General features: G+C 56.4%; 1 protein-coding gene across 5 annotated transcripts in view; it reads left to right on the top strand.

The window, feature by feature from the left end:
* Nucleotides 1-17,371, top strand: part of CACNA1I (calcium voltage-gated channel subunit alpha1 I) — a 110,785-nt gene extending 93,414 nt beyond the window's left edge. For 2 of the 5 annotated variants that reach the window (XM_088796379.1, XM_088796381.1), the window contains exons 26-37: nucleotides 421-572; nucleotides 2,357-2,466; nucleotides 3,091-3,224; nucleotides 4,146-4,216; nucleotides 7,047-7,125; nucleotides 7,788-7,909; nucleotides 8,375-8,716; nucleotides 8,988-9,134; nucleotides 9,491-9,613; nucleotides 10,193-10,358; nucleotides 12,004-12,203; nucleotides 13,062-17,371. In XM_088796379.1, the coding sequence (XP_088652505.1) occupies nucleotides 421-572; nucleotides 2,357-2,466; nucleotides 3,091-3,224; nucleotides 4,146-4,216; nucleotides 7,047-7,125; nucleotides 7,788-7,909; nucleotides 8,375-8,716; nucleotides 8,988-9,134; nucleotides 9,491-9,613; nucleotides 10,193-10,358; nucleotides 12,004-12,203; nucleotides 13,062-13,667 (2,252 nt within the window). In that variant the 3' untranslated portion in view covers nucleotides 13,668-17,371. The remainder of the gene's footprint in view (nucleotides 1-420; nucleotides 573-2,356; nucleotides 2,467-3,090; nucleotides 3,225-4,145; nucleotides 4,217-7,046; nucleotides 7,126-7,787; nucleotides 7,910-8,374; nucleotides 8,717-8,987; nucleotides 9,135-9,490; nucleotides 9,614-10,192; nucleotides 10,359-12,003; nucleotides 12,204-13,061) is intronic. The other 3 variants (XM_088796380.1, XM_088796382.1, XM_088796383.1) reach the window with 2 other exon arrangements.
* Nucleotides 17,372-23,154: the final 5,783 nt, after the last annotated feature.

Genomic DNA, 23,154 nt, shown 5'->3' with positions numbered 1-23,154 from the left:
TTTCTCCCAGTGTCTGCCTGATCTGGTAACCTGAGAGCCCTATTGGTCACCTGGAGTGTGATGGTGAGCCACTGCCCGCCAAGTGGTTCAGTCCAGGCAGAAGGCAGAGGCAGAGGCAGAGCCTGGATGCCGGACCCTGAGCTGTGGGACCCCTTCCTCTCCCCAGGAGCCCAGGAGTCCCTGCCATGGGCCCTTTTGGGGTGGATGGGGGGAATCAGTGTCCTGCCCTCCTTACACCCTTTTCCACATCTTACCTGATTCCCTTGTGGTCCCCCAGCTGGGTGGAGAAGAACTAATTGACTCCCACAGCCTGGGAGGACTGATGTCTCTGCCCGCTTGCTTCCTCCCTCCCCTCTGCCTCTCCCTGCACACGTTCTGCCCCCTCTGTGGTCTGTGCCCCTCCCCTCCCCTCCCTTGCAGAGGCCCAGCGCCTACCCTACTACGCCACCTACTGCCCCACGCGGCTGCTCATCCACTCCATGTGCACCAGCCACTACCTGGACATCTTCATCACCTTCATCATCTGCCTCAATGTGGTCACCATGTCCCTGGAGCACTACAACCAGCCCACGGTGAGCACTCACCCCGCCCCTAGGTCCCATACAGGCGGGCACAGGACTCTACCCAGGGACACGGTGGGGCCTCATCTGAGCAGTTTCCCATGCTGGGCCCTCCGCCCAGGAAGCTCATGGCTTGGTAGGACAGGTGAATGAGAGGGACCGGAGGCTCATTCCTGGTGAGTGGGGAGGTGACATTTGGGCCCTGCCTTGAGCATGGATAACAGTGGCTGCGGTTTGTTCCGTATATGACTCTTTGCAAAGCACAGATGTTAAGTCTCTTGTCCTCACAGCTTAAGGTGGGGGAGGGGACTTTCTACAGATACATATATTTTTTAAATTGGAGGGGGCACGGGTGCAGTGCTCCTGATGTGCCCTTCCAATGCTGAGATTCGAAGAGCTTGTATGCATGCATATATATATATATATATATATATATATATATATATATATATATATTTTTTTTTTTTTTTTTTAATTGGGGAATATTGGGGGACAGTGTGTTTCTCCAGGGCCCATCAGCTCCAAGTCATTGTCCTTCAATCTAGTTGTGGAGGGCGCAGCTCTGCTCCAAGTCCAGTCACCGTTTTCAATCTTAGTTGCAGGGGGCACAGCCCACCATCCCATGCAGGAATTGAACCGGCAACCTTGTTATTAAGAGCTTGCGCTCTAACCGACTCAGCCATTGGCCGCCCCTCTGGCAGCTCAGCAGCAGCTCATTGTCTTCAATCTAGTTGCGGAGGGCGCAGCTCACTGGCCCATGTGGGAATCGAACCGTAAATCCTGTTGTTCAGAGCTCGCTCTCTAACCAACTGAGCCATCCGGCTGCCCCTCTACAGATTTTGTAGATGAAGAAACTGAGGCTCAGAGATAAAATATGCTGCTCCCATTAGCCAGGAAGCAGTGGAGCCAGGACCGGAACTTTGATTTGCGTTCAAGGCCTGCCATGTGGCTTCCGCTGCTTCCTATGGAAGCATATGGGGCATATGGAGCCTGGGGGAGGGGCACTCCAGGTGGCAGGACTGTTGGGGGCAAACACAGAGGTGAGAGAGGGTGACCAGTTCCCAGCTAATTGCAGGCAGTGTGCGTGCGGGGCATATGAAGGGAGTGTAGGGGCAAGTGCATTCCAAAAGCTTCCACTTAATAGAGCTGGGGGCCTGAAGAGGGGAGCAGAGGCTCCATGTGAGGAGTTAGTATCTTATTTTAAATGATAGTAGAAGAATGTTGTGCATGTAGGGAACAGGAAGGCAATCATTGGCAGAAAAGAACAGTAGTTGTAGAACTTCCAAATTAACATGAAGAAATGGAATAATAGCTCACGTTTACCAAGTAGTTAAGCATATAGTTCAGTCTGGAACAAGACTATTAGTTCATTTAATTTTCACAGAAACTTTCTGAGGTAGGTACTATTATCATCTCCAATTTATGGATTGGAAAACTAAGTCCCAGAGAGGTAAAGTGACTTACCTAAAGTCATAGTGAATAAGGAGAAAGTGCTGAGCCAGGATTCAAATCTAGGCAGTCTGGTTCTTAACCATGACCCTTAACCGTTACCCCACACGGCCTCCAATGAGGAGCACCTGGAGCAATCCAGCAGAAATAAGGAAAAGGAAACAGCAATGTAAACTAAATCGTGCACATTAAGTAAGATGGAAGGAATAAAAGGAGATACATAAATCATTGTACTAAACATGAATGGACTAAATTCTCCCCTTAAAAGGCAGAGACTTTCTGACTAGAGGAAATTGGGGGGCAGGTCACGGAGCCTGGATCATGCCTCTCTTTGCCTCCCCCCATAGTCCCTGGAGACAGCCCTCAAGTACTGCAACTACTTGTTCACCACTGTTTTTGTGCTGGAGGCTGTGCTGAAGTTGGTGGCATTTGGTCTTAGGCGCTTCTTCAAGGACCGGTGAGTGGCTGGGCCAGGCTAGCACAGTATTGGGTGGGGGGAGGCAGGGGGCTGCAGGATGGAGAAGCAGTCCTGACCCCTGGGGAAGCCTGGAGCAACTGGAGGAGGGGAACCAATAAGTATCTGGGCACAAATGGCCCCTGGGTGCTCCCTATAGCCCTGAACAGGAAGTGATTATGGTCTCACCTGATGGATGCAGGGCATTCTACCACGTGTCTTCAGCATATCTTCAGTGGGTCCTCCATACCCCACAGTCAGAGCTGGGCACACTTCATGCTAGTCCTTCTTAGAGGAAACAAATGAGGCTCAGAAGTGATGTGTAGCCCAAGGCCACACAGCAGGAGCAGTGGGCTCAAGATTCTGCCCTAGAAGTCAGAGCCCGTTCCTCCTCTCTTATTTATTAGCCTGGTCAGCCCCTTGCTTGAGGAATTGGAGGCTGTCTGGGGCAGAGAGGGAGCTGGACCCAGTGGGGTCTGAAGGGGTTAGTCGAGAGGGTGGCCACACATCCCCGCCAGCCACAGCAGGAGGGTGGAGAGCTGGGAAGTTCCTCTCAGCCGACGCATGTCTGAACTAGAGTGGCCCCCACCCTGCTTCCCACTCCTACCCTCCTGTGCCCCCGGGCAGGTGGAACCAGCTAGACCTGGCCATTGTGCTGCTGTCGGTCATGGGCATCACGCTGGAGGAGATCGAGATTAATGCGGCCTTACCCATCAACCCCACCATCATCCGCATCATGCGAGTCCTGCGAATCGCCCGGGGTGAGGACCAGGGGGCAGGGTGGCGATGGGCAGGAGGAGGGGAGCATAGGCAGGATGGGGGAGGGGAATATAGGCAGAATGGGGGAGGGGAGCGTGGGCGTGATGGGGGAGGGGGGCGTGGGCATGATGGGCTTCCTGCCAAGCCCCAAACAGGAGCCAAGAGGAACTCACCTGACACACTCGCCCTGTGTGTACACAGTCACGTGCCCTCGTCCACAGACCACTCTGCACAGCACACTGCACTCCTGCCTCCTTATCACAACATGACCCCTGCAGTCCAGCCTCAGGTTGGGATGACAGGAGCCAGTGCAGCTGGGAAGACACGGCTCCTCACCAGCGTTGCTCCAGCACCAGCTGGGACACGCGGGTCTCAACACTTCCTAACATCCCCTTTCTTCTCCCAGAAGCTCCCTCTCAGCCCAAGGCTGTCCGCACACTTTTTTCAAAACCTCCTGCCTCAGTGCTCTCCCAGGTGCCTCTTACTCTTCCAGCTGCACCTGCCTGTCACCTCTGGATTCCAGGGTGGGGGGGGTGGATGTGGAGAAACTCAGTGGAACACTGGAACCCTCTTTAGCCAGAGGAAGAAACATGGGCACCCACTTGGCCGTCATTTTTGCCCCATCGTGGTGAATGATGCACTCACTTGCACACTTTTTATCCCTCTGTTCTCACGGTGTGTGCTCTCCTCTTGGACTTTTTTTACACCAACGTCCGCCCCTCGTGCCTCACGTTTTTGTGCACACCCCCATTCCCCCAGTCACTGCACCCACATTCTTGTGGCATGGCACCACAGAGCCAGCCCCTTTGCTTCCACACTCCTCCACTCTCACTTTCCTTCTGCATTTACACATGTGCACACACGTGTACACTCATGTCCCCACTGACTCGGGCTGCATGGGCCGGGCTGGGTCTCACCCGCAGTGCTGAAGCTGTTGAAGATGGCGACGGGCATGCGAGCCCTGCTGGACACGGTGGTGCAAGCTCTGCCTCAGGTAAGGGCCGCTCCCTGCAGCAGCCCCTCCTACCTGTCATGGGGGTCATGCTGGGCCCTTCTCCCTGACCTGCCCAGAGCCAGGGCAGAATCTCATCTCCAGAGAAGCCGTTTGAGCTGGCGCTGTGAGAGATGGTACAGGTTTCCTCTTTCTTCCTGACACCACCAAGTGCTCACCATCCCTGTTCTGTACCAGGCCCCGGGCTGGCCCCTGGGGACCCATATTCTGCCCTCAGGAGTTGCCAGGCTGGGGGAGAAGATCGATGCCTCAGGGCAATGTGGCAAGGGGCCTCCACCATGCTTCGGAGGGAGGAGGGGCCCTGAGAATCAGGGAAGATGTCAGGGGACTTTGAGCTTGACCTTGTGGGTGGCTTGGCAGGAGATGTTGATGTGATTGGAGAGGTTCAGATATGACATTCTAGGAGGGGACAGAATGAGACCCTGACCTGGGTGCGGACCCTGGGAAGTTAGGAAAACCATCCCCCCACCCCCGTTCCATTGGTCAGTGGAAGGGAGATAGGGTCAGGGCCACAGAGGGTGCATCTTTCATCCTCCTGGGAATTCTGCAATCCCAGTCTCTCCCCTTCTTCCTCCCCTCAGGGTGGCCTCTGCTCTGAGGTGAGCCTCATGCACTTTCATTTATTCGTTATGACTCATCTAGTCTTAAGAAACTTTAGGCATCTTAAAAAACATGGATATAGCACACTAAAAACGAGGATAAAAGATTAGTAACTCAGGGAAAGTGAAAATAAAGCTAATTCTCATAGGGGCCTGGGCCAAGGACGTTAGTAAATTCCATTCTCAAGTTTGGTGTAAGCTACCCAGCAGCCCCGTTGCAAAGGGAGATGGACATGGCTCTCATTAGGTCTGGATCGAAAGCAGGGGTGAAGAGACATGTGTTTTTCCTAACACTAAATTCCTTCGGAGGAATTTGTCACATGGGAGATGAGGGTGAGTGCTGGGCTTGGGAGGAGGGGTGCAGACAGGAAGTGAGTGGAGCCCAGATCCAGCCTCCCTGCCTGGGGTCCCCTGTGAGACCGTGGGCATGTGACTCAATTTCTTGTGCCTTGGTTTCCTTGCCTGTGAATCGGGGGATGATAATAGTGCTTATCTCAAAGAGATGTTGTGATATTTAAAATAATAAAAGATTATGAAGTACTGAACGGGACCTGGGTCATAGGAAGTGCCATATAAGAGTCTGCTAAGGATGGGGATGGGGTGGTGAGTGTGTGTCCCCAGCCGCACTGGCTTCCTTTCCCCCTCCCCCATTCCCCTCGTTCTGACCCCTAGGCATCCTTGGGTGGCTTTCCAGGCCAACCCTGAGTTGGCACAGAGCACATGGAGATACCCAGGAGGTCCCAGACTAAAATAGGAGACACATGATAGTGATGACAATTACGTCAGCACTTTAAGAGAGCAGAGTGACAAGTACCATGTGGCATGGCGGGGGTGCTTACCTTTCAAAACTCATTAGCTGATGCTGAACACTTCCTCGGTTCTGTGTAAAGTGGTATGAAAATGAAACTTTAGTCCCTTCCCTCTAAACTAGGCCCCATGCAGAAGGAGGAGGCATCAGGGAAGGCTTCTCAGGGGAGGTGACAGATGACCTGGGTTTGAGGGATGGGGAGGAGGCATTTACCAGGCAGAGAGAACAGAATACGCAAATGGGGTCTGTTTTCCATGTGGCTGGAGTAGGGTTGGAAAATGCGGGGTGGGGGTGCAGGTGTGTGTGGTCCGCAGGGCTACCTCACACCTCTGATGCCAGGAGAGCAGGCTTGGGCTTTGTCCTGCAGGCAGTGGGCACCCTGGGAGGTTCTGAACAAAGGGGGGGGGCGCCTCAACATTTTAGAAGGTTACTCTGGCGACTCAGAGGAAAACGCATTGCAGGGAGAGGCTGGAGGCAAGGAGGTGGGTAAGGGGGCTGCTGTAGCTGTGCAGGCTCTGGCAGATGCTGAGGGTGGAGGGAGGATGGGTAGGAAAGGTGAGGTGGATGCTGGTTAAGAGATGCTGCTGACCCGGGCCTGCAGAGGGCAGAAAGCCGAGCCGAGGGCCCAGGCCGCGCCTGACTCCCCTCACACCTTGCCTCCTAGGTGCTCTATAAGTGCTTGATTCATTAATGAACAAGCATCATTTAATTAGTCAGACACAATCTGTGTGATTGTAGAACAGCTCGGAAGGAAACCCTCCTCTGGAGCAGGGAAACATTAGGAAGCTGTGATTAACGGGGTTTGCTTTTCAGCAATTAACGCGAACTGATTCCATTTGTGCAGGTCTTCTGAGGGGTCTAGCAGATATTTCATTTCCAGGGCAAGAATGTGTTTAAGTCTTGTGTTATCCATAACACGAGTTAACGGCGGTCTCCAGCATATATAGATAGAGTTGAAATAGGTTTGGAATCTGGGACATTTTCCTCCCACAGGAGCTGTTGGATGAGGGTGGCTGATTTTGCAGGAGGCTTCTGGGGCCCACAGTCCTGCACGATTCCTGTGTTCACTCCTTTCCATGGCCAGGCTTTGTGCTGGCCTGAGGAGGCAGATCTGACTGAATCTAGCCATGTCCCTGTGCTCAAGGACTTCCCAGACCAGCAGAGACAGTGGTAGGGATATACCACTTACACTCAGACTGTCAGACTGCATCCTAGTTTGCCTGAAGGAATCCAGGCAGGCTTCATGGAGGAGGTGGCATTATTGCTGAGACTTCCTTCCCTCCCTCTCTGCATTCATCCATTGGATGGCCCTAACCACACACAAGTGATTGTGTGCATGGACCCTGCCGGCCCCCCATGCCCACCCTCCTCAGGCCCAGCCCAGCCCCACCTGCTATTCCCACAGGTGGGCAACCTGGGCCTCCTCTTTATGCTGCTCTTCTTCATCTACGCCGCCCTGGGAGTGGAGCTCTTCGGGAAACTGGGTGAGTGACCCCCTAAGCAGGCTTGGGGTAGTGTGGTGGAATGGGTCTAGAAGAGGGTCTTGGGTGGGGGGGAGGCCTGAGACCCCCCCTAGAATGCCACATCAGGGTCTGTCTTTGTATTGGGGAAATGCCCCCACAGCAGGCCCTGAGGGGTGGATGGGCGGCCGTCAGCCACCCCTCCCCTCTTCTGTGTGAGAGGGCGCTTTTGAAACATGCTAGCTTGGGTCCGCCTGCACATCCCAGGCCTACGCTATGGGCCCGACTTGGAGCCCCCCGAGCTGTCAGACCTCCATGGACGCCTCCTCTGGCCCCATAAGCCAGTGTCTGTCCTGGGCCAGTGCCACCCCTGCAAGCGGAGCCGCCAGAGCACAGGCTGAGGACAATACAGGGTTGGCTCCAAAAAGCAGGGCTTCCTTGACGGCCGGTGCTCACCCACCCCATCCTCTCCCTCTGGAACTGCTACTTGGGTGGGAAGAGGAGCCAGGCTCCCTGAATCTGAGCCCCAGCTTGTGTGCCACCTCCCCGAGCCTCAGTTCCTCCATCTGTGGGCTGGGCACAGTCCACACGCACCTCCCAGGGCTGCAGCGGGGACTCTGAGAGGAGGCCATGCGGGTTGTGCAGGGGGCTGTGCAGCTAGACAGCCGGCCTCCTCTGTCCCCTAGTCTGCAATGATGAGAACCCGTGCGAGGGCATGAGCCGGCATGCCACCTTCGAGAACTTTGGGATGGCCTTCCTCACGCTCTTCCAGGTCTCCACTGGTGACAACTGGAATGGGATCATGAAGGTACTTGTGGGTGGGCTGGGGAGGGAGGACTCAGTCTGGGTTCTGAGAGCGAGGATGCTGGTGCGGGCTCCCCAGCCCTCTGCCTGCCCAGTGCCCCACTGCACACAGGAGGGGGGGCAGGGCCCAGAGAAGAAGAGGACCCTGCCTGGGACCCGGAAGCACAGCAAGGTGCAGATGAGGCTGGAATGGGTTCTCTGCCCATCCCTAAATGCTGGAGTGCTCAGATCAGTGCTTAGGTGCTAGGGGACACAGCTACACCCTGGGCCGGAGGGCACTTGGGGCTGTAGCCCAGGGCAGGGGCTGCAGTCACTGTTCCTGGTGCCAAGCGTCTGCTGCTCTGCCCATCACCCAGCAGAGGCCCCCTGGCTCCCGCCCACGTCCAGCCTGGGCTGGGCGGGGAGGAGCTCACAGAGAACAGAGGTGAGGTCTGTGCCTTGAGCCCTCATCGCCCTCCTCCCGGCGCAGGACACGCTGCGGGACTGCACCCACGACGAGCGCAGCTGCCTGAGCAGCCTGCAGTTCGTGTCGCCGCTGTACTTTGTCAGCTTCGTGCTCACGGCCCAGTTTGTGCTCATCAATGTGGTGGTGGCCGTGCTCATGAAGCACCTGGACGACAGCAACAAGGAGGCCCAGGAGGATGCCGAGATGGATGCCGAGCTCGAGCTGGAGATGGCCCAGGGCCTGGGTCCCAGCCCACGGCCTCCCGCTGGCTCCCCGGGGGCACCTGGCCGAGGGCCAGGAGGGGCTGGCGGAGGCGGGGGCGACATGGAAGGCCGCCTGTGCCCACGCTGCTACTCTCCAGCCCAGGTGGGCAGGGGTCTGGGGGTTGGGGGCACCAGGTCGCCGAGGGTAGGACCTTGGGGCTACCAGGGCAGCTGGCCAGGGACACCTCGGACAGAGACCTCTGTCTTTTGGGGCCCCACCCTACTCAGCTCTGTGAAGGGGTGACCCTGTGACGAAGGGGTCCAGCCCAGGTTATGGGTGCAGAGAACCACCGGGAGGGCAGCTGTGCTCCACCCACCCCACAGTCCCGACCTGGCGGTAATCCCGCCTGTCCCCACCCGTCCCGTCCGCCTAGGAGAACCTGTGGCTGGACAGCGTCTCTTTAATCATCAAGGACTCCTTGGAGGGGGAGCTGACCATCATCGACAACCTGTCTGGTTCCATCTTTCACCACTACTCCTCGCCGGCTGGCTGTGGGAAGTGTCACCATGACAAGCAAGAGGTAAGGCTGGCACCTTGATGTGGGCCAGACTGAGGGAAGAGCCCAGCTCTGGCAGAGACCCGGCCCCCCAATTTGGTCCACACTGGCCAGGCTTCAGGGACGCTGGGTCTGTGGGCAAGTGGATCATCTTTGGAGTTCATGGCCCACGGCAACTTGCCTGCCCTTGGCCCAGTTCAGGCCTGGCATTTTGCTGACTGACACCACTGTGCCCCTCCACCCCCAGCCCAGCCTGGACCCCTTGCCCAGAGAGGGCATACCATCCATGCTCAGCAGATCTCTGGACCGCTCTAACCCACTCTGTGTCTTTCTGGAGGGCCCAGCCCATGCTGACCTGAGGCTGCCACCTCTCCCCACAGGTGCAGCTGGCTGAGACGGAGGCCTTCTCCTTGAACTCAGACAGGTCCTCGTCCATCTTACTGGGTGATGACCTGAGTCTTGAGGACCCTACAGCCTGCCCGCTCGGCCCCAAAGACAGCAAGGTAAGTGGCCCCGGTTGCCTCCTGGGCAAGTAGGTCTGTCCTTGTAGCTTGGCCTCCGCCTGTACAGCCAGAACACTGCTTCCTTCCAGTGCAGCATTTAAGCGGCATCTGTTGTGGGCCAGCCCTCATCTTTTGTTGGTCAGATGAGGGCAGTGGGGCTCAGAGAGGTGGAGTGATTTACCTAAAGTCACAGAGCAGCAAGCCCAGCCAGGGGCCGAGTCACGGTATCCAGTGGCCTAGGCTGTTTCTTGTTGCTTTGGATATATATATATTTTTTATCCATGTAAGAAGACTCTCAGCTTCCCGCAAGGATCTTAGAGTCAAGAGGGGAGTGACCAGGAAACTTTGACCTGCCTGGGACATCAGAGAGGCTTCCTGGAGGTGGTGCCCTTTCACCTAGGGTTTGGAAGGTGATGATTGCTGAGCAGGTGGACAGGGCGAGGAGAAAGCCATCCCAGGCAGCGAGAGTGGCCTGAGCAAAGGGCTGTGGTGGTATAGGGGCATGAAGGCAGCTGTGGCGGGCTCTGTCTCCTTCCCCTTCTCCACTGTCCTAACCTGCCTACCTTCCTTTACCTACAGGGTGAGCCAGACCTACCTGAGCCCATGCGTGTGGGGGACATGGGTGAATGCTTCTTCCCCTTGTCAAACACGGCCGTATCCTCGGGTCCAGAGAACTTCCTGTGTGAAATGGAAGCAATATCGTTTAACCCCGTCCGATCCTGGCTGAAACATGAGAGCAGTCAAGGTGAGGGGTAGGCACCCCACCAGCTCCTTATAGCCCTCCCTGATCTTGGGTGTCTCTTTCAGAGGGAGCTGGTTGAGTTTTTTCCTTAGTATTTTTTCCTAGACTATTATATCGAGTCTAGAGAAAACCAGATGAGTAACTGACAACAAAAGATAGGAATCTCAGGCCTGATATAACAATTATGAAAGATCAAAAGCCAAAAAAAGAAGAAAGAAAAAAAGAAACGATCAAGAGAGATGAGTAATGATTATACCAGAAACCCGGGCTAAGGAAGGCTTCATTCCGAGCTTCCTGGGAACTGTGGCGAAAAGGGAAACAGGTTGGCACACACAGCTCTTATCATCAGGCAGAAAGAAAGCTGCCAAATTATTGAGGTGTTTTTCTAGAGCTGAATGTGATAGATGTGGATCCCCACAGATCTTCATACAAGGTGATGTTGAACAACAGAAGGCCTATTGACCTCAATAGCCCTTTTGTAAAATGTCGTGACCTTTATCCTTTGGCCCTCCCTTGATATCCCATGTTTGTGCTTTGGGCTTGTGGCTGGGCTATGGGCATGAGGACAGGGGACTGAGCTGGCCTGTCTATCACTAGGGCTAACCTCCAGTCCTCTTGGAGGGTGACAGGAGTCTGGTTTCACAGTACTGTGTGGGACAGAGAGATGAGCTCAGCAGAAGAGGGGCCCCCAAAACCCTGAGCCTACCCCAAGTACTCTTCTGGGAGGCCTGGCATTGAGCACCTTCCAGGAGCTAGTATGCAGTGACATTTGCAAGGACACTCCCTAAAACCAATGGTCTCTGGACTGGACATGGTGGCTGAGGTGCTAAGACCCCAGAATTCCTGAACCAAAAGTCAAGGTGCAGGGCCTAGAGGCAGCCTGAGAGAATGAAATCTCACCCCCTTGTGTTAACCGTTCATTTGCATTTTCCTTAAAAAACAAGATGACATAGAATAGGAATCCTTGACCTGGGGACATTCCAGCTGTCCAGCCACCTTGGGTACATGTTCCCCAATTCCTTCATCCCATCCTCACCCTGGAAGGCACCGAGGGGACCGTGGACAGAGGCTGCTGGCTGCCTCCCCCCACTGTCTGGCTCTCACTTTCCTCTCACCCAGCCCTTGCTCCTCTCCACCCCCGGTGGAGCAGAACAGGTCGATCCTGCAGCACTCTGTCTGCTCTGCCATCTGGAGCAGTACCCACCCTGCCTGATGTCCTACAGGGGCACCCAGGCCTGGTTGGGCCCCGTGGGGTGTCAGGCCCTGGGGGTGGCACTCAGTGAGCATCTGTTGTACTTCTGGCGCTGGACTGGGAGCTACACAGCGGCCTCTGGTTCTTACACTGTCCTCTCGCCCCACAAGGGAGGCATCTGGTCTCGGTTTCACAGAGGAAGGAACCCCGGGTCCTTGAGTCCAGGTCTGCTTGTCTCCAAAACCTGTGCCTTTGTCCAGCGTCTGTCCTCCCAGGAATCCTACAGGCTGACTACGCCTCCCTTGCTTTCACAGTGGGGATTCCGAGGCTCAGAGAGAGAGATTTGCCCACGTTTCATCATAGTCAGTTTGTTAGGTAGCCCCCTCCCTGCCAGCCCACCCTCCAGGGGCCTGCCAGCCTGAGCCTGCTCCCCAGCTCCCTCTTCTCTCTCCCCAGCAGCACCCCCAAACCCCTTCTCCCCGGAGGCCTCCAGCCCACTGCTGCCCATGCCGACAGAGTTCTTCCACCCCGCTGTGTCTGCCAGCCAGAAAGGGCAGGGGAAGGGTGCTGCGACTGGGGCCCTCCCCAAGATCGCCCTGCAGGGCTCCTGGGCATCTCTGCGGTCGCCGAGTGTCAACTGTACCCTCCTCCGGCAGGTATGGCACCTCTCTGGCTGAGAGCTCACCTGCTGAGAGGGGTGTTGGAGTTCCAGGTGGAAGTGGAGGGGCAGCTCTGGGGAACTTGAAGTGTTGGCCTGCAGGGCCACCTGTATTGGACTGGCCAGGGCTACCACCTGGGCACACAGAGGACTCTGCTGGTGGAGGCAGGGTTGGGCCCAGGGCTCTTCCAGGCATTTGTTCATTCAGCAGCTGTGTGCCAGGCGGTGTGCTAGTCTCGGAGGCTGCAGCAGCTACAGAATGCAGATGCAGAAGTCCTGCCTCTGGGGCTTCCAGTTTGTTTAGGGTGTGTGTTGCAGGGGTACAAGAGAAGACATGCAAAGCCCAAATAAATGCATAAAAAGTACAGTGTATTTGATAGTGACACACACTGGGGAGAATGTGGCGCAGGGAAAGGGGCTGTGGGGGAGCAGGGGGCCTGGCAGTTCAGGCGGAGGGGCTGGAAAGGCCCTGAGGGGAAGCCGGTGGGTGTCTGGGGAGCGGGTGGAGCAGAAGTGGGGTGTGAGGCTGGGAGTGGGGGGCAGGGCACTCAGGCCAGCGTCTGACTGGGTTCAGGTAGGATGAGCCTGGCTGTCCCCCAGGACCTGAGAGCAGGTGCGAGGGGCAGCCCAGTGGGAGGCCACTGCAGTGACTGTCATGAGAGACACAGGGAAGCTGGGATGGGTGGTGGCGTGGTGGAGGGGAGAAGCCCAGGGATGCCGAATGTGATGTGATGTGAAGGCATGTGCCTGCCTGCGTGTCCCCAGGACGGGCAAGCTGTGGGAGGAGCAGGGTCCGGGGACACCAGGCGGCTCCCGGGACACCAGGCGGCTCCCATCTCTTGTTGTCTCCCCAAAGGCCACTGGGAGTGACACATCGTTGGAGGCCAGCCGCAGCAGCTCGGCAGGCAGCCTGCAGACCACGCTGGAGGACAGCCTGACCCTGAGCGACAGTCCCCGGCGTGCCCTGGGGCCGCCTGCTCCCGCCCCAGGCCCCCGGGCCAACTTGTCTCCCTCCGCCCGCCGCCGCCTCAGCCTGCGGGGCGGGGGCCTGTTCAGCCGGCGGGGGCTGCGGGTGCACCAGCGCAGCCACAGCAGTGGGGGCTCCACCAGCCCGGGCTGCACCCACCACGACTCCATGGACCCCTCAGACGAGGAGGGCGCGGGCCGGGGCGGCGCGGGCGGCGGGGGCGGGGGCAGCGAGCACTCCGAGACCCTCAGCAGCCTCTCGCTCACCTCCCTCTTCTGCCCGCCGCCCGCGCCGCCCGGGCTCCCGCCCGCCAGGAGATTCAGCAGCACCAGCAGCCTGGCCACCGGCCCCGGCCGCCCCCGCCCCGCCGCCCGGCCCCATGGCCTGGCCCGAAGCCCCTCCTGGGCCGCGGACCACAGCAAGGACCCGACGGGCCCCTCCGAGGCCCCGGGGGAGCTGCAGCCCGGAGACGCTGCCAGCAAGAGGAAGAGATGAGGGCCGCAGGGGCCAGCGCCGCCGCCCGCCCTGTCTCACCTTCTTTACCTCAGGAGCCAGGGGCAGACAGCAATACTTGGTCCGCAACCTGGGCACCGCGCGGGGCCAGCCAGCGCCAGGCCGCCGGGAGTGCGGGTGGCGTCGGATCTGGGGCAGCTGAGAGCGGGCCGAGGCCCAGATGTGGCCCCGCCGTGGTTCTCCCCATGCAGATACATGTGTGTGTGTATATATATATATATATGCATATATATAGAGAGACAGACATATATATATATTTATTTTTTTTACTGAGAGCTTATGGTTTCCAGAAAGTGCTGAAGGTGGGGAGTGCCAGCCCTGGGCCCAGACAGAGCTTTTGCCTGATGCTTAGGACCCAGGCCAGACCCACCCCCGGGGCAGATGGTCCTGCTGGGGCATTGGCACCTGTGCTTTTCGGTACCTCCCCTGGATTGGGAGTAGCTTGGAGAGGGCTTTCAGACCTCTGAGGTTCCTGTGGCCAGGAAGACAGGCCCAGAAAAAGAGGTGTAATTCAGGGTGCATTTTTTTTTCCTTTAAAGAAATGCTGCTAAGATCCCACCCCGTCTCCCCCCATGTATTGGGGTGTCTGTCTTGTTGTTCCTGACTGTCTAGTTCTGTGAACAGTCTTTTGTAGACGCCCAAAGTCCCCAAACTTTTAGTCAACCAGTTAGATGTATTTCTTTAGAAAAATCAGGGGTGATAGTCGTATTTTCTTAGGGTGGGGATGGGGGTGGAGGTCAGCTCCCAGGTTGGCCAGGGGGCTCTGCCCCAGGTGTGACCCCTGCCCCACTAGGCACTTCCTGGGGTGGGGTCTTCTGTGGCCTTGTCCACAGGAAGCTGAGGACAGGAATGGAGGCAGCGGACGAGAGAACAAAGTGAAGGGGGTTGAGCAGCTCCTGAGATGCTTGCAAGGCCAAGGGTACCGGCCTGGTCAGTGCTGGCCATGGCCTTGTACCCTGTAGGCCATTCTGGGAGGTTGTGCTCCCCTCCACCCCCTGAGCACCTCTGTTCCCCTGGGATGGAGTTCAGGGTAAAGCAAATCTGACAGGATTCTGAGCAGGGGTGGGGCACCTGCCTGGGCCCTGGGACCAGCCCCTACCCCCCAGCTCCTTCACACCCATCACCTGGGGACCCACATCCTCCCACATTCCCCCCAGCTGCCTGTCTCATTCTCCCCACCTCATTCCCAAAGCTGCAGATCAGGTAGCATTCACTGTAGCATTGCTTCCCAAATGGGCTTGCAGACGGGTATTTTGTATTTGAATAGTTATATATTTATTTCAGTATTTATTAGAGAAAAAAAAACACACAGTACACTGAACCCATGATTTCACAGACATGTTGCTTAGGTCAAGACTAAGGTTTTGAACGTGTGTGGCTAAGTCAGTTTAAAGATGGGGACCGTGGTGGCAGAGTCATGGGGTGGGAAATGCTGCAAGTTTGGAACACACTGCACTTCAGCAATAACCAGGCCCTTTGCCTTTGAGATCTCAAATGGTTCGGCTGGGCCCCGCAGAGGCGGCCTTGTCCTTGTTCCCAAACCCTGACCTTGAAGAACTTGGCTTCAAACCAGGATGTCTAATGGTATGTGGGGTGGGGGTGGGGCTGCTTGGACAGGCTCTGGGTACCTTCCAGGCTGTCATAGGGACCTTTGGGGCCTGGGGACTGTAGCAAAAGAAGGAGGTAATGAGTGATGTAAGCTTAGTGGCCGGCAAAGCCTTTCCTTTAAGAGCCGGTGGTGGGAATGGGGGAGTGTGGTCAGACCCACTGTACACGTGAGGAAAATGCGGCCAGAGACGCAAAGTGTGGCCAGCCCAGCATCCCTCAGGGCTCTGACAGCAAAGAGGCTGGGGCACTGCGGGGGCCAACACCTGAGTACCTGGCATGTGAACAAGTGGCCAGTGTTTGAAGGGGGTGGGTCAGGAGGCAGAGCCTGGCCTCAGGCCTTTGTTGGTACTTTGGAGTTGGGCCAGTGTGGCGATCAGACCTGGATTTACCCCTGGAGACTTCCTCTCCTAACCTTGAAGTGCGGATGGGGGGGCCTCGGTGAGGATACTGAGGCACTGCCCGAGCACTTGTCTTCCTCCCAGGACAGTGGCCTCCAGGGTCAGGGGTCAGCTGGGCCCTCCCCCTAGGGGAGCAGGCGGACCTGGGGTCTTGTCACCTCCTGCCCTGAGTGGCTCCACACCTGGTGGGGGAGACTGGGCACAAGTCTCCAGCTGCTGCTCCAGAATGCCTGGGGCCAGCCTCCCTTGCTGCGCTGATTGTTTCCTTATGGGGTGCTTGTGTGGGGAAGGAGAAGGCGCAGGTAGGCCATCTGGCTCTGCTCACCCTTCCTGCCAGCACTGTGGTGGCCCCGGGCAGTGCTGAGGGGCGCAGCATACGCATTAGTTAGCATGTTCCTGGAGGAACACGTGTGCTGGAGCCTGGAAGAAGAGCAGTGGGCCTGGGAAGACCACATGGAGGACTTCACTGGCTCAACTGGGCTTGGGTTCAAGGGCGCAGCACATGACATTGGTCATCAGCTTCCATTCTCTGGCAGGAGTCATCCTGTTTAACCTGCACAGCGCCCGTTGGGGTGTGCACGGCTGCTCCATGCTCAGACCAGGGAAGTGACTTCCCTGGTGTCACCAGGTTTGAAGTGGCTGGGCAGAGGACACATCCCGGGTGTGTCTGACACCTTCACCCAGAACCTTCTGGCCCCCAAACCAGCAGACCCATGGGGAAGCCCTTCTAGGCAAAGGGGCTGGCCTGAGCAAAGGTGTGAGGGCAGGACAGAGCAGGGCATGTCTAGAGGTGGGACTAGCTGAGCCGGAAGGAGAGAAGCTTTGCCTGGGGAGTCATGGGAGATGGGTCTGGTTCCTGGAGAGCCACAAATGCTGTCCCAAGGCACTTGGCCTTGTTCCTGAGAGCTACAGGGAGTGAGGGACGTGGAGGCTGTGATTAGTTGGCCAGGACAAGCCGAAATGGATAAGGGTTAGGTGAATGGCCCCTCTGCCCTTCCTGATCCTATGGCCTGTCCATCACAAAAGCACAAACTTAACCTAACCCACACGGGCCTGGCCCTAGAGATAATGGGGACGCTGGTGTGGGACATCCCAAGCCATCTGTTTGCAGGGCTCTGCAGAGTGGTGGCTGGCAGGCACCTCAGCGTGTGCACAGATGGACCCAAGACCAGCTGGGCTGTGGCCTACCCCAGCCAAAGCCTCTTCCTGTCCCCTGCCTGGCCTCCTGCACTTGGCAGCCCCACAAAAGACAAAGCGCGCACAGTATCAGCCTGTCTGCCTGTCTCCCCTCCCCCCCATACCCCCCTGGAGCCTTCTGTTTCCAGGGCCACCTCTGGCCCCTTTTCTGCTCTGTGTAAGGGCTCGGGGTCTTAGAAGTCGCTGTTTAGCCCAGATACACATACTCTTTTTGTCGTCGTGTAATAATCAGTGTTCCTGGTGGAGCTGGGCTGAGCTGGGGCCTGGGAGGAAGGCAGGGGCCACCTCCTCCTGGAAGCCCTCGGCCTGGCCCTGCTGCTGTGACTGCCACACTCCCAGTTGCTGTACAGTTTCTATGGTGTGAATGAACCTCTGTCCTAGTCGCTGATGGCATTGGTCCCTGCTGGCCCAGATGGCCCAGGCATAGAGAAACCAAGCGGCAGCCACCACCAGTGTTGTTTTGAATAAAACCCCAAAAGCCTATTTCAGAATTTCTCTGTGTCTTGCTGTTCTTTCCCCATTGGGATGGGTGTGGAGCTGGGGGATTTCCCAGGGGAGAGGTGGTGATGTGTTCTCCATCGTGCTCAGGCTGGCACCTAGAGAAATGCCCCATGGCAGGGTCCTCTCGTGGCCGGGCATGGGTTAGGGTTTGCAGGGCCAGGGAGGCGGCAGGGCCTGGCTCTCACACTCTAGTTGTGTAGCTAACATGCTGGAATAATAGCCTATTCATCTTTGGCGCTGTTTCCTGACTTCATATTATGTGTATTATCAGGACTCTCTTGGCTGCAAAGGACAAAAACCCAATTCAAATGATCTTAAGAATAACAGAAAGAAAGAGCCAGGGAGAGAAAAGGAAGGGAGGGAGGAGTAAAAGAAACAAGAAGGAAGTAAGTTAGAGGCTCAAGTAGCTAAGGAGTCCAGGCATGGGGTTGGCTTCAGGCACAGTTGGATCGAGGGCTCTGGATATCACTTAGGACGCAGTCTCTCTTCACCTCTTGGCTTTGCTTCTATGTACATTTGCTCCCCTCCTCTCCTAGTGGCCACCAGCAGCCCAGACTTCAGGCCTGTCCACCGCTCCCTAGATGAACAAGAGCTTCTCTCCCTGACAGCCCAGCAAAGTCCCCAGCTCTGCCATGCTCTGATCGGCCTGGCCTGAACTCGGGTCCAGGGATAGAGGCGTCCCCATCTGCACCATGGCCTGAGAGCAGGAAAGGGAGACACTGCCAAGGAAAACTGCTTGGAAGTGTGCTTGCTGGAAGGAGGGAATAACGCTGGGCACGCAGCAAAACCTGGGGTGTCTGGCGTCGGGCTACACTCCCTGTGGTTTTGTCCCTGGGAAGGGCAGCTCTCCTTCTCCCTTCAGGATGAGGCCAGAGGCTGTCACCTGGACTTTGACAGGGTGCTGGTGGCTAGAGCTCAGCTGGTGGCCAGCCCAGCTCCCACCAGTCTCACCTGGGCCTCCCGTCCCCCTCATGTGCCCTTTTTTCCCTCTTCAGGGGCATGGCTGGGGGTAGGGACATAGAGACATCAGGTGTGACCTCTAGTGCCACACCTCCCTCTGAGGCCACACCCACCCTGGAGAATGGGGTGAACTGAGGCCACCCTGCAAGAAGGCCTGACCCCCCTTCTCTGAGTGACCCTGTCCCTTCATTATCCTTTCTTCTCTTACTCCTGTGTCCCCCACGTTTGCCTTGTGATCCCTTTCCGGTAGCCGCTGCAGCTTTTGGAGATAATAGAGAAATCACCGTAGCCACCGAGGTCACTGGACAGCAGTGGGGGTCAGCGAGAGAGGCTGTCATACAGGGTCTCTGGTCCCGCTCCCTGCACAAGAATGCAGGGCACGGTGAGGCCAAAAAGGAACACCCATGGAGTCATGGATAGGGGAGTCATATCACTATAGTCTCGCTGGCGTCTGGTGGAGACACAAAAGCAAACATCCGCCAGTACCCCAACAAGGGGTCTTCCTGCACCCCAGTCTCTCTGGCGGCCGGACGAGACACAGGAAGTAGAATCCACACGATCCATAATCCGCTGACCGCTTCTCTGCCTGCCAATCAACCAACCAACCAACCAACCAACCAACCAACCAACCAACCAACCAACCAACCAACGCAGCCACGACAGTTATATCAGTGGCTAATGGCTCACTGGTTACAGCTGACGGCCAACTAGTCACAGCTGATGGCCATCTACTACCTGAGCCAGCACCTTTCCACGTGAGGCCGAGAGCCTGGAAACTGCTCTCGGGGACACTGTCCCCACAGAGGCCAAACCTGGGGAGGTGTCCGTGCAGTATGTGAACATGTGCGTTGGCACCGCCCCTTGCTATGGCGCCTTGGTCTGTGAGAGCAGGCCTGTCCCCTGCTCCTAGGCTGCCGGCCTCCATCCACAGAAGGATCTCGCCCATTTTCAACTGAGGAAGCTGAGGCAGGGCAGGCCCTCCACAGGGGCCTGAGCCGGCTCTCCATCCTGAGCCTCATTCCTCACGTAGGAGGCCTGGTCTAGCCACCCAGCTGTGGATCTCACGGCCAAGAGATGTCCCAACCAGCCCTAGGTCCCTGGGGAGACCCCCACTCCCCGGCTCCAGCCCCTTCTCTCCCAGCACCTTGAGACAGAGGTGCTGGACTCCTCCACCTGGCACCTCAGACTCCACGTGTCCAAAACCCGAGGTGGCCTTCCCCCCACACCACCCCCTCCCGGAAACTTGGCCTTGGTCTCAACTCCTCCCTCTGCCTCCTCTAACACCATGGCCAAGCCCGCCCTTCTGCCTCCTGCCAGTCTCCCAGTGTCCCAGGAGCAGCCTTTCCTCTCCTCCCCACGCTGCTGCCTACCCAGGCCTCATCAGCCTGGAGGACCCTGCCTTGTCAGACCCCAGTGTCGAGGCCAGCCCCTCCGATCCACAGCCCGCAGCAGCTAGTGCCATGTCCCCACCAGGCCCATCAGACCCCTCACTTTCCCATGGCTCTAGGCTTCCCTTGAGATAAAGTCCTGATCCCTCTGTTGGCTCACTCCCTCCCCACCGTCTCTGCCTCCTTTTGCGCAGGCCTCTTTCCAGGCTTTGCTCTGCTCTCTCCGCCTCCATGCTGTCACTGCCTCCTTATTCTTGCAGGAAACCTGGGGCCAGGCCCTTCCTTCCTGGAATGCCCTTCCCCAGGCCTTGTCAACCTCTTACTCTGGGGGCCCCATGGCTCTACCTCCAGCCCAGTCCCCTCTTGCCTGTCACTTCATCCTGCTGCCTGCTGGAGGGAGGGCCCAGGTCTAGGGCAGGAGAGGCAGGTGTCCAAAGCCTGGCTTGGCTCAGAGGCCAGAGGCCTCAGGCACACCTGGCTTTAGTCCCTCGGCCAATAATTGTGAGGATGATAACATGACTAATAGCAGCTACTGGGTCCTGAGCTGACCAGGTGCTGGGGCCACACAGAAGAATCTGCGTGTCCCTGCCTTGAGCTCCTTCCACACCAGTGGGGAGACAGACGAGTGTACACGGATTCCACTCACTGTGCTCAGGTGTGACCAGTGCTGGGGGGACACAGGCCTCGAGATGGCGGCCCCTGGATTGTGTCTTTGCACCTGTTTCAGTCTCTCTGTCCCAACACTGTTTAACACTTCCTTGGCCCGAAAGCCTGAGACTGCCCCCAGGGTGCTGTAGGATGCGGCTCACTCTAGCCTCACCTGCTCCCTTTTTCCCTTTCCCCTGGCTAGCTTACTTATTCCTTCCAGTCTCAGCTCAAATACCACTTCCTCCAGGAAGCCTTCCCAGCTGCCCCATGATATTGTCTGTTTCCTGACCAAGTCCCAGCTCAAGAGCAGCAATGATGGTCCACCCTCTTGCCCCAAAGCCTGGTGCCCGGCTGAGCCTCAGTAAAGGTTAGCTATGTGCCTGTGTTGTGGAAGCCAAAGGGATTTTCAAGACGAACTACGCTCTTCCTTCATTTCTCTACCCGAGGAAACTAAGGCCTAAGGAAGAGGCATGGCGTGCTCGGGGTCACACAGGGAGGGGGTGCTGGGGGTCACTGGTACCCACACGGCCCCCTCCAAGGCTAGGGAGCGAGCACCCAGCTCTCTGGCAAGGCCACCAGGCCCCTGGGGAGCAGAGCCCTGCTTCTTCTTCTCCTTACCCAGTTAATAATGGGATTAAAAGCAAGTTGTTGCCAAGGAGAGTGACTGACTTTAAAAAAAGCAGCAACCTAGGAACATTTCAAGAGAATAAAAACTTCAGCCATCAGCACTTTTTATTTGAACCTGAATTCATGAATTTTAACCAAATAAACACTGGCATGTTAGGTATTAATATATGTACGGTTATGCAAAACCACTATTGTGGCTGTAATGAAAATTAGATTCTGACTGCTCTAGGAGAGAGAAGTCCTCCTGTTTCCAGTGCTGTGACCTCAGATTGCCGTTGCCATGGTAACAGGGCTGCCATGGGAATCTATGGACAAGAGGCTGATCCTGTGGGGAGGGAGCCCAGCAAGGCCTGGTTGAGCTCAGCTCTGTCCCTGAGCCTCAAAGAAGAGGGGACAAGTCACCAGTGGGAGGAGGTGGGGGTGGGCAAAACCAGCAAGTGCACAGCACCCCCAGGTCACCCCCATCCTCGGGCGCCCCTTCTTAACTGCACCTCCAGGGAGGCTTCTCTTTCATCTTTCAATAAATATTTGTTGAGCACCTACTATGTGCTAGGCCTGTGCTAGGTGCTAACGATACAGCAGTGAGAGGTCCCTGAGCTCATGAGCCTGTATCTTAGAGCGGGAGACAGATAATAAATAGCAAACAGACATATCGGAGCCTGTGAGCGCCAGCAAGGCAGTGGAGCAGGTGATGTGACAGAGTGACTTGGGGGAGAGGAGGGAAGAGGTCCTTCCACCAGTGTGATCAGGGGAGGCCCCGCTGGGGAGAGGGGTCCTGGGGCCTGAAGGATGAGAGGGAGACAGCTATGCAAAGACATCAGCGACTCCTCAGAGTAGAGTTGCCAGTTAAATTTGAGCTTCAGAAAAACCACGAATAAATTTTTTTCAGTGTAAGTATGACTTATGCAATATTTGGGACATACTTACACTAAAACATTATCCGTGGTTTACCTGAAATTCAAATTTTTATTTGCTAAATCTGGCAAGCCTATCAGGGGAGGTGATGTGCCCAGGCTGTCAACCGAAGAGGTGGGCGCAGACTCGGCCCCTTTGCCTGGCCACCCTGTCCTGGTCCCTCCGGAAGTCTGCTCATGGTCTCCCTGCTGGTGTCCGCCCGCCAGCTGTTCTTATCCGGAGCCAGGGCTGGGCGGGGTCCACATGAAACACCATCTGCTCCTGCCTCTGCCTACAGAACCGTGTCCTGAGGCTCCCTGGCGCTCCCAGGCCCTGCACAGAGGCCTGCAAGGCCCTGCGTGCTCTGGTCCTCATTCCCGACCTGTGTGGCTTCCCGCCCATCCTCCCACATGCCCCTGCCTCCCTTCACTTGGCTCGTAGTCCCTTAGCCTTCAAGCCCCAAGATGGGCATTGAGCCCTGAGGAACCTTCCTGCAACTCCAGGTTGTCCCCACCCTCTGATGACTCTCAGCTCCTCACATTTAAAAAATTTTTATTAACCATGTGTTTTTTTAAATTGTGGTAAAATATACATAACATTAAATTTACCATGTTCACCATTTTTAAGTATGCAGTTCAGAGGCATTAAGTCCATTCACACTGTTCTGCAACCATCCCCACCTTCCATCGCCAGAACCTTCTCATCTTCCCAAACTGAAACTCGGTCCCCATTAAACAACTCCCCTCGTGCTCCTCCAGCCCCAGCAACCACCATTCTACTTCCTGTCTGTAGGAATTTGACTCCTCCGGGTACCTTACTCATATAAGTGGAATCACAGTATTTGTCTTCTTGTATTTGGCTTATTTCACTGAGCAGAATGTCTGCAATCTTCATCCGTCGGCAATCTTCAACGTGTTTCAATTCCCTTCCTTTTTAAATTTGAGTAACACTCCATTGTATGGATGGACATTTTGGTTATTGGTTGATGGATGCCTGGGTTATTTCCACCTTTGGCTATTGTGAATAATGCTGGTGGTGAACGTGGGTGTGCAGCTATCTGTTCGGGTCTCTGCTTTCTGGGTCACATGGTAATTTTATGTGAAACTTTTTGAGGTCCTCTCGGTGTACTGTTTTCCGTTTTCCGTAGCCGCTGCACCATGTGCTCATCCGCCTCAGCCCTTCACTTCTGCGTGAGGCTTGGATACATTATCCACCCACCTTTTCTTTTTTTTTTTTTTTGCTTCCCTT

The sequence above is a fragment of the Rhinolophus sinicus genome, chromosome 1 (genome assembly GCF_057876585.1).
Source record: "Rhinolophus sinicus isolate RSI-liver-muscle chromosome 1, RSI-T2T, whole genome shotgun sequence".
Lineage (NCBI taxonomy): Eukaryota > Metazoa > Chordata > Mammalia > Chiroptera > Rhinolophidae > Rhinolophus > Rhinolophus sinicus.
The sequence above is the reverse complement of the archived record's forward strand: the minus strand, read 5'-3'. Positions and strand labels throughout refer to the sequence as shown.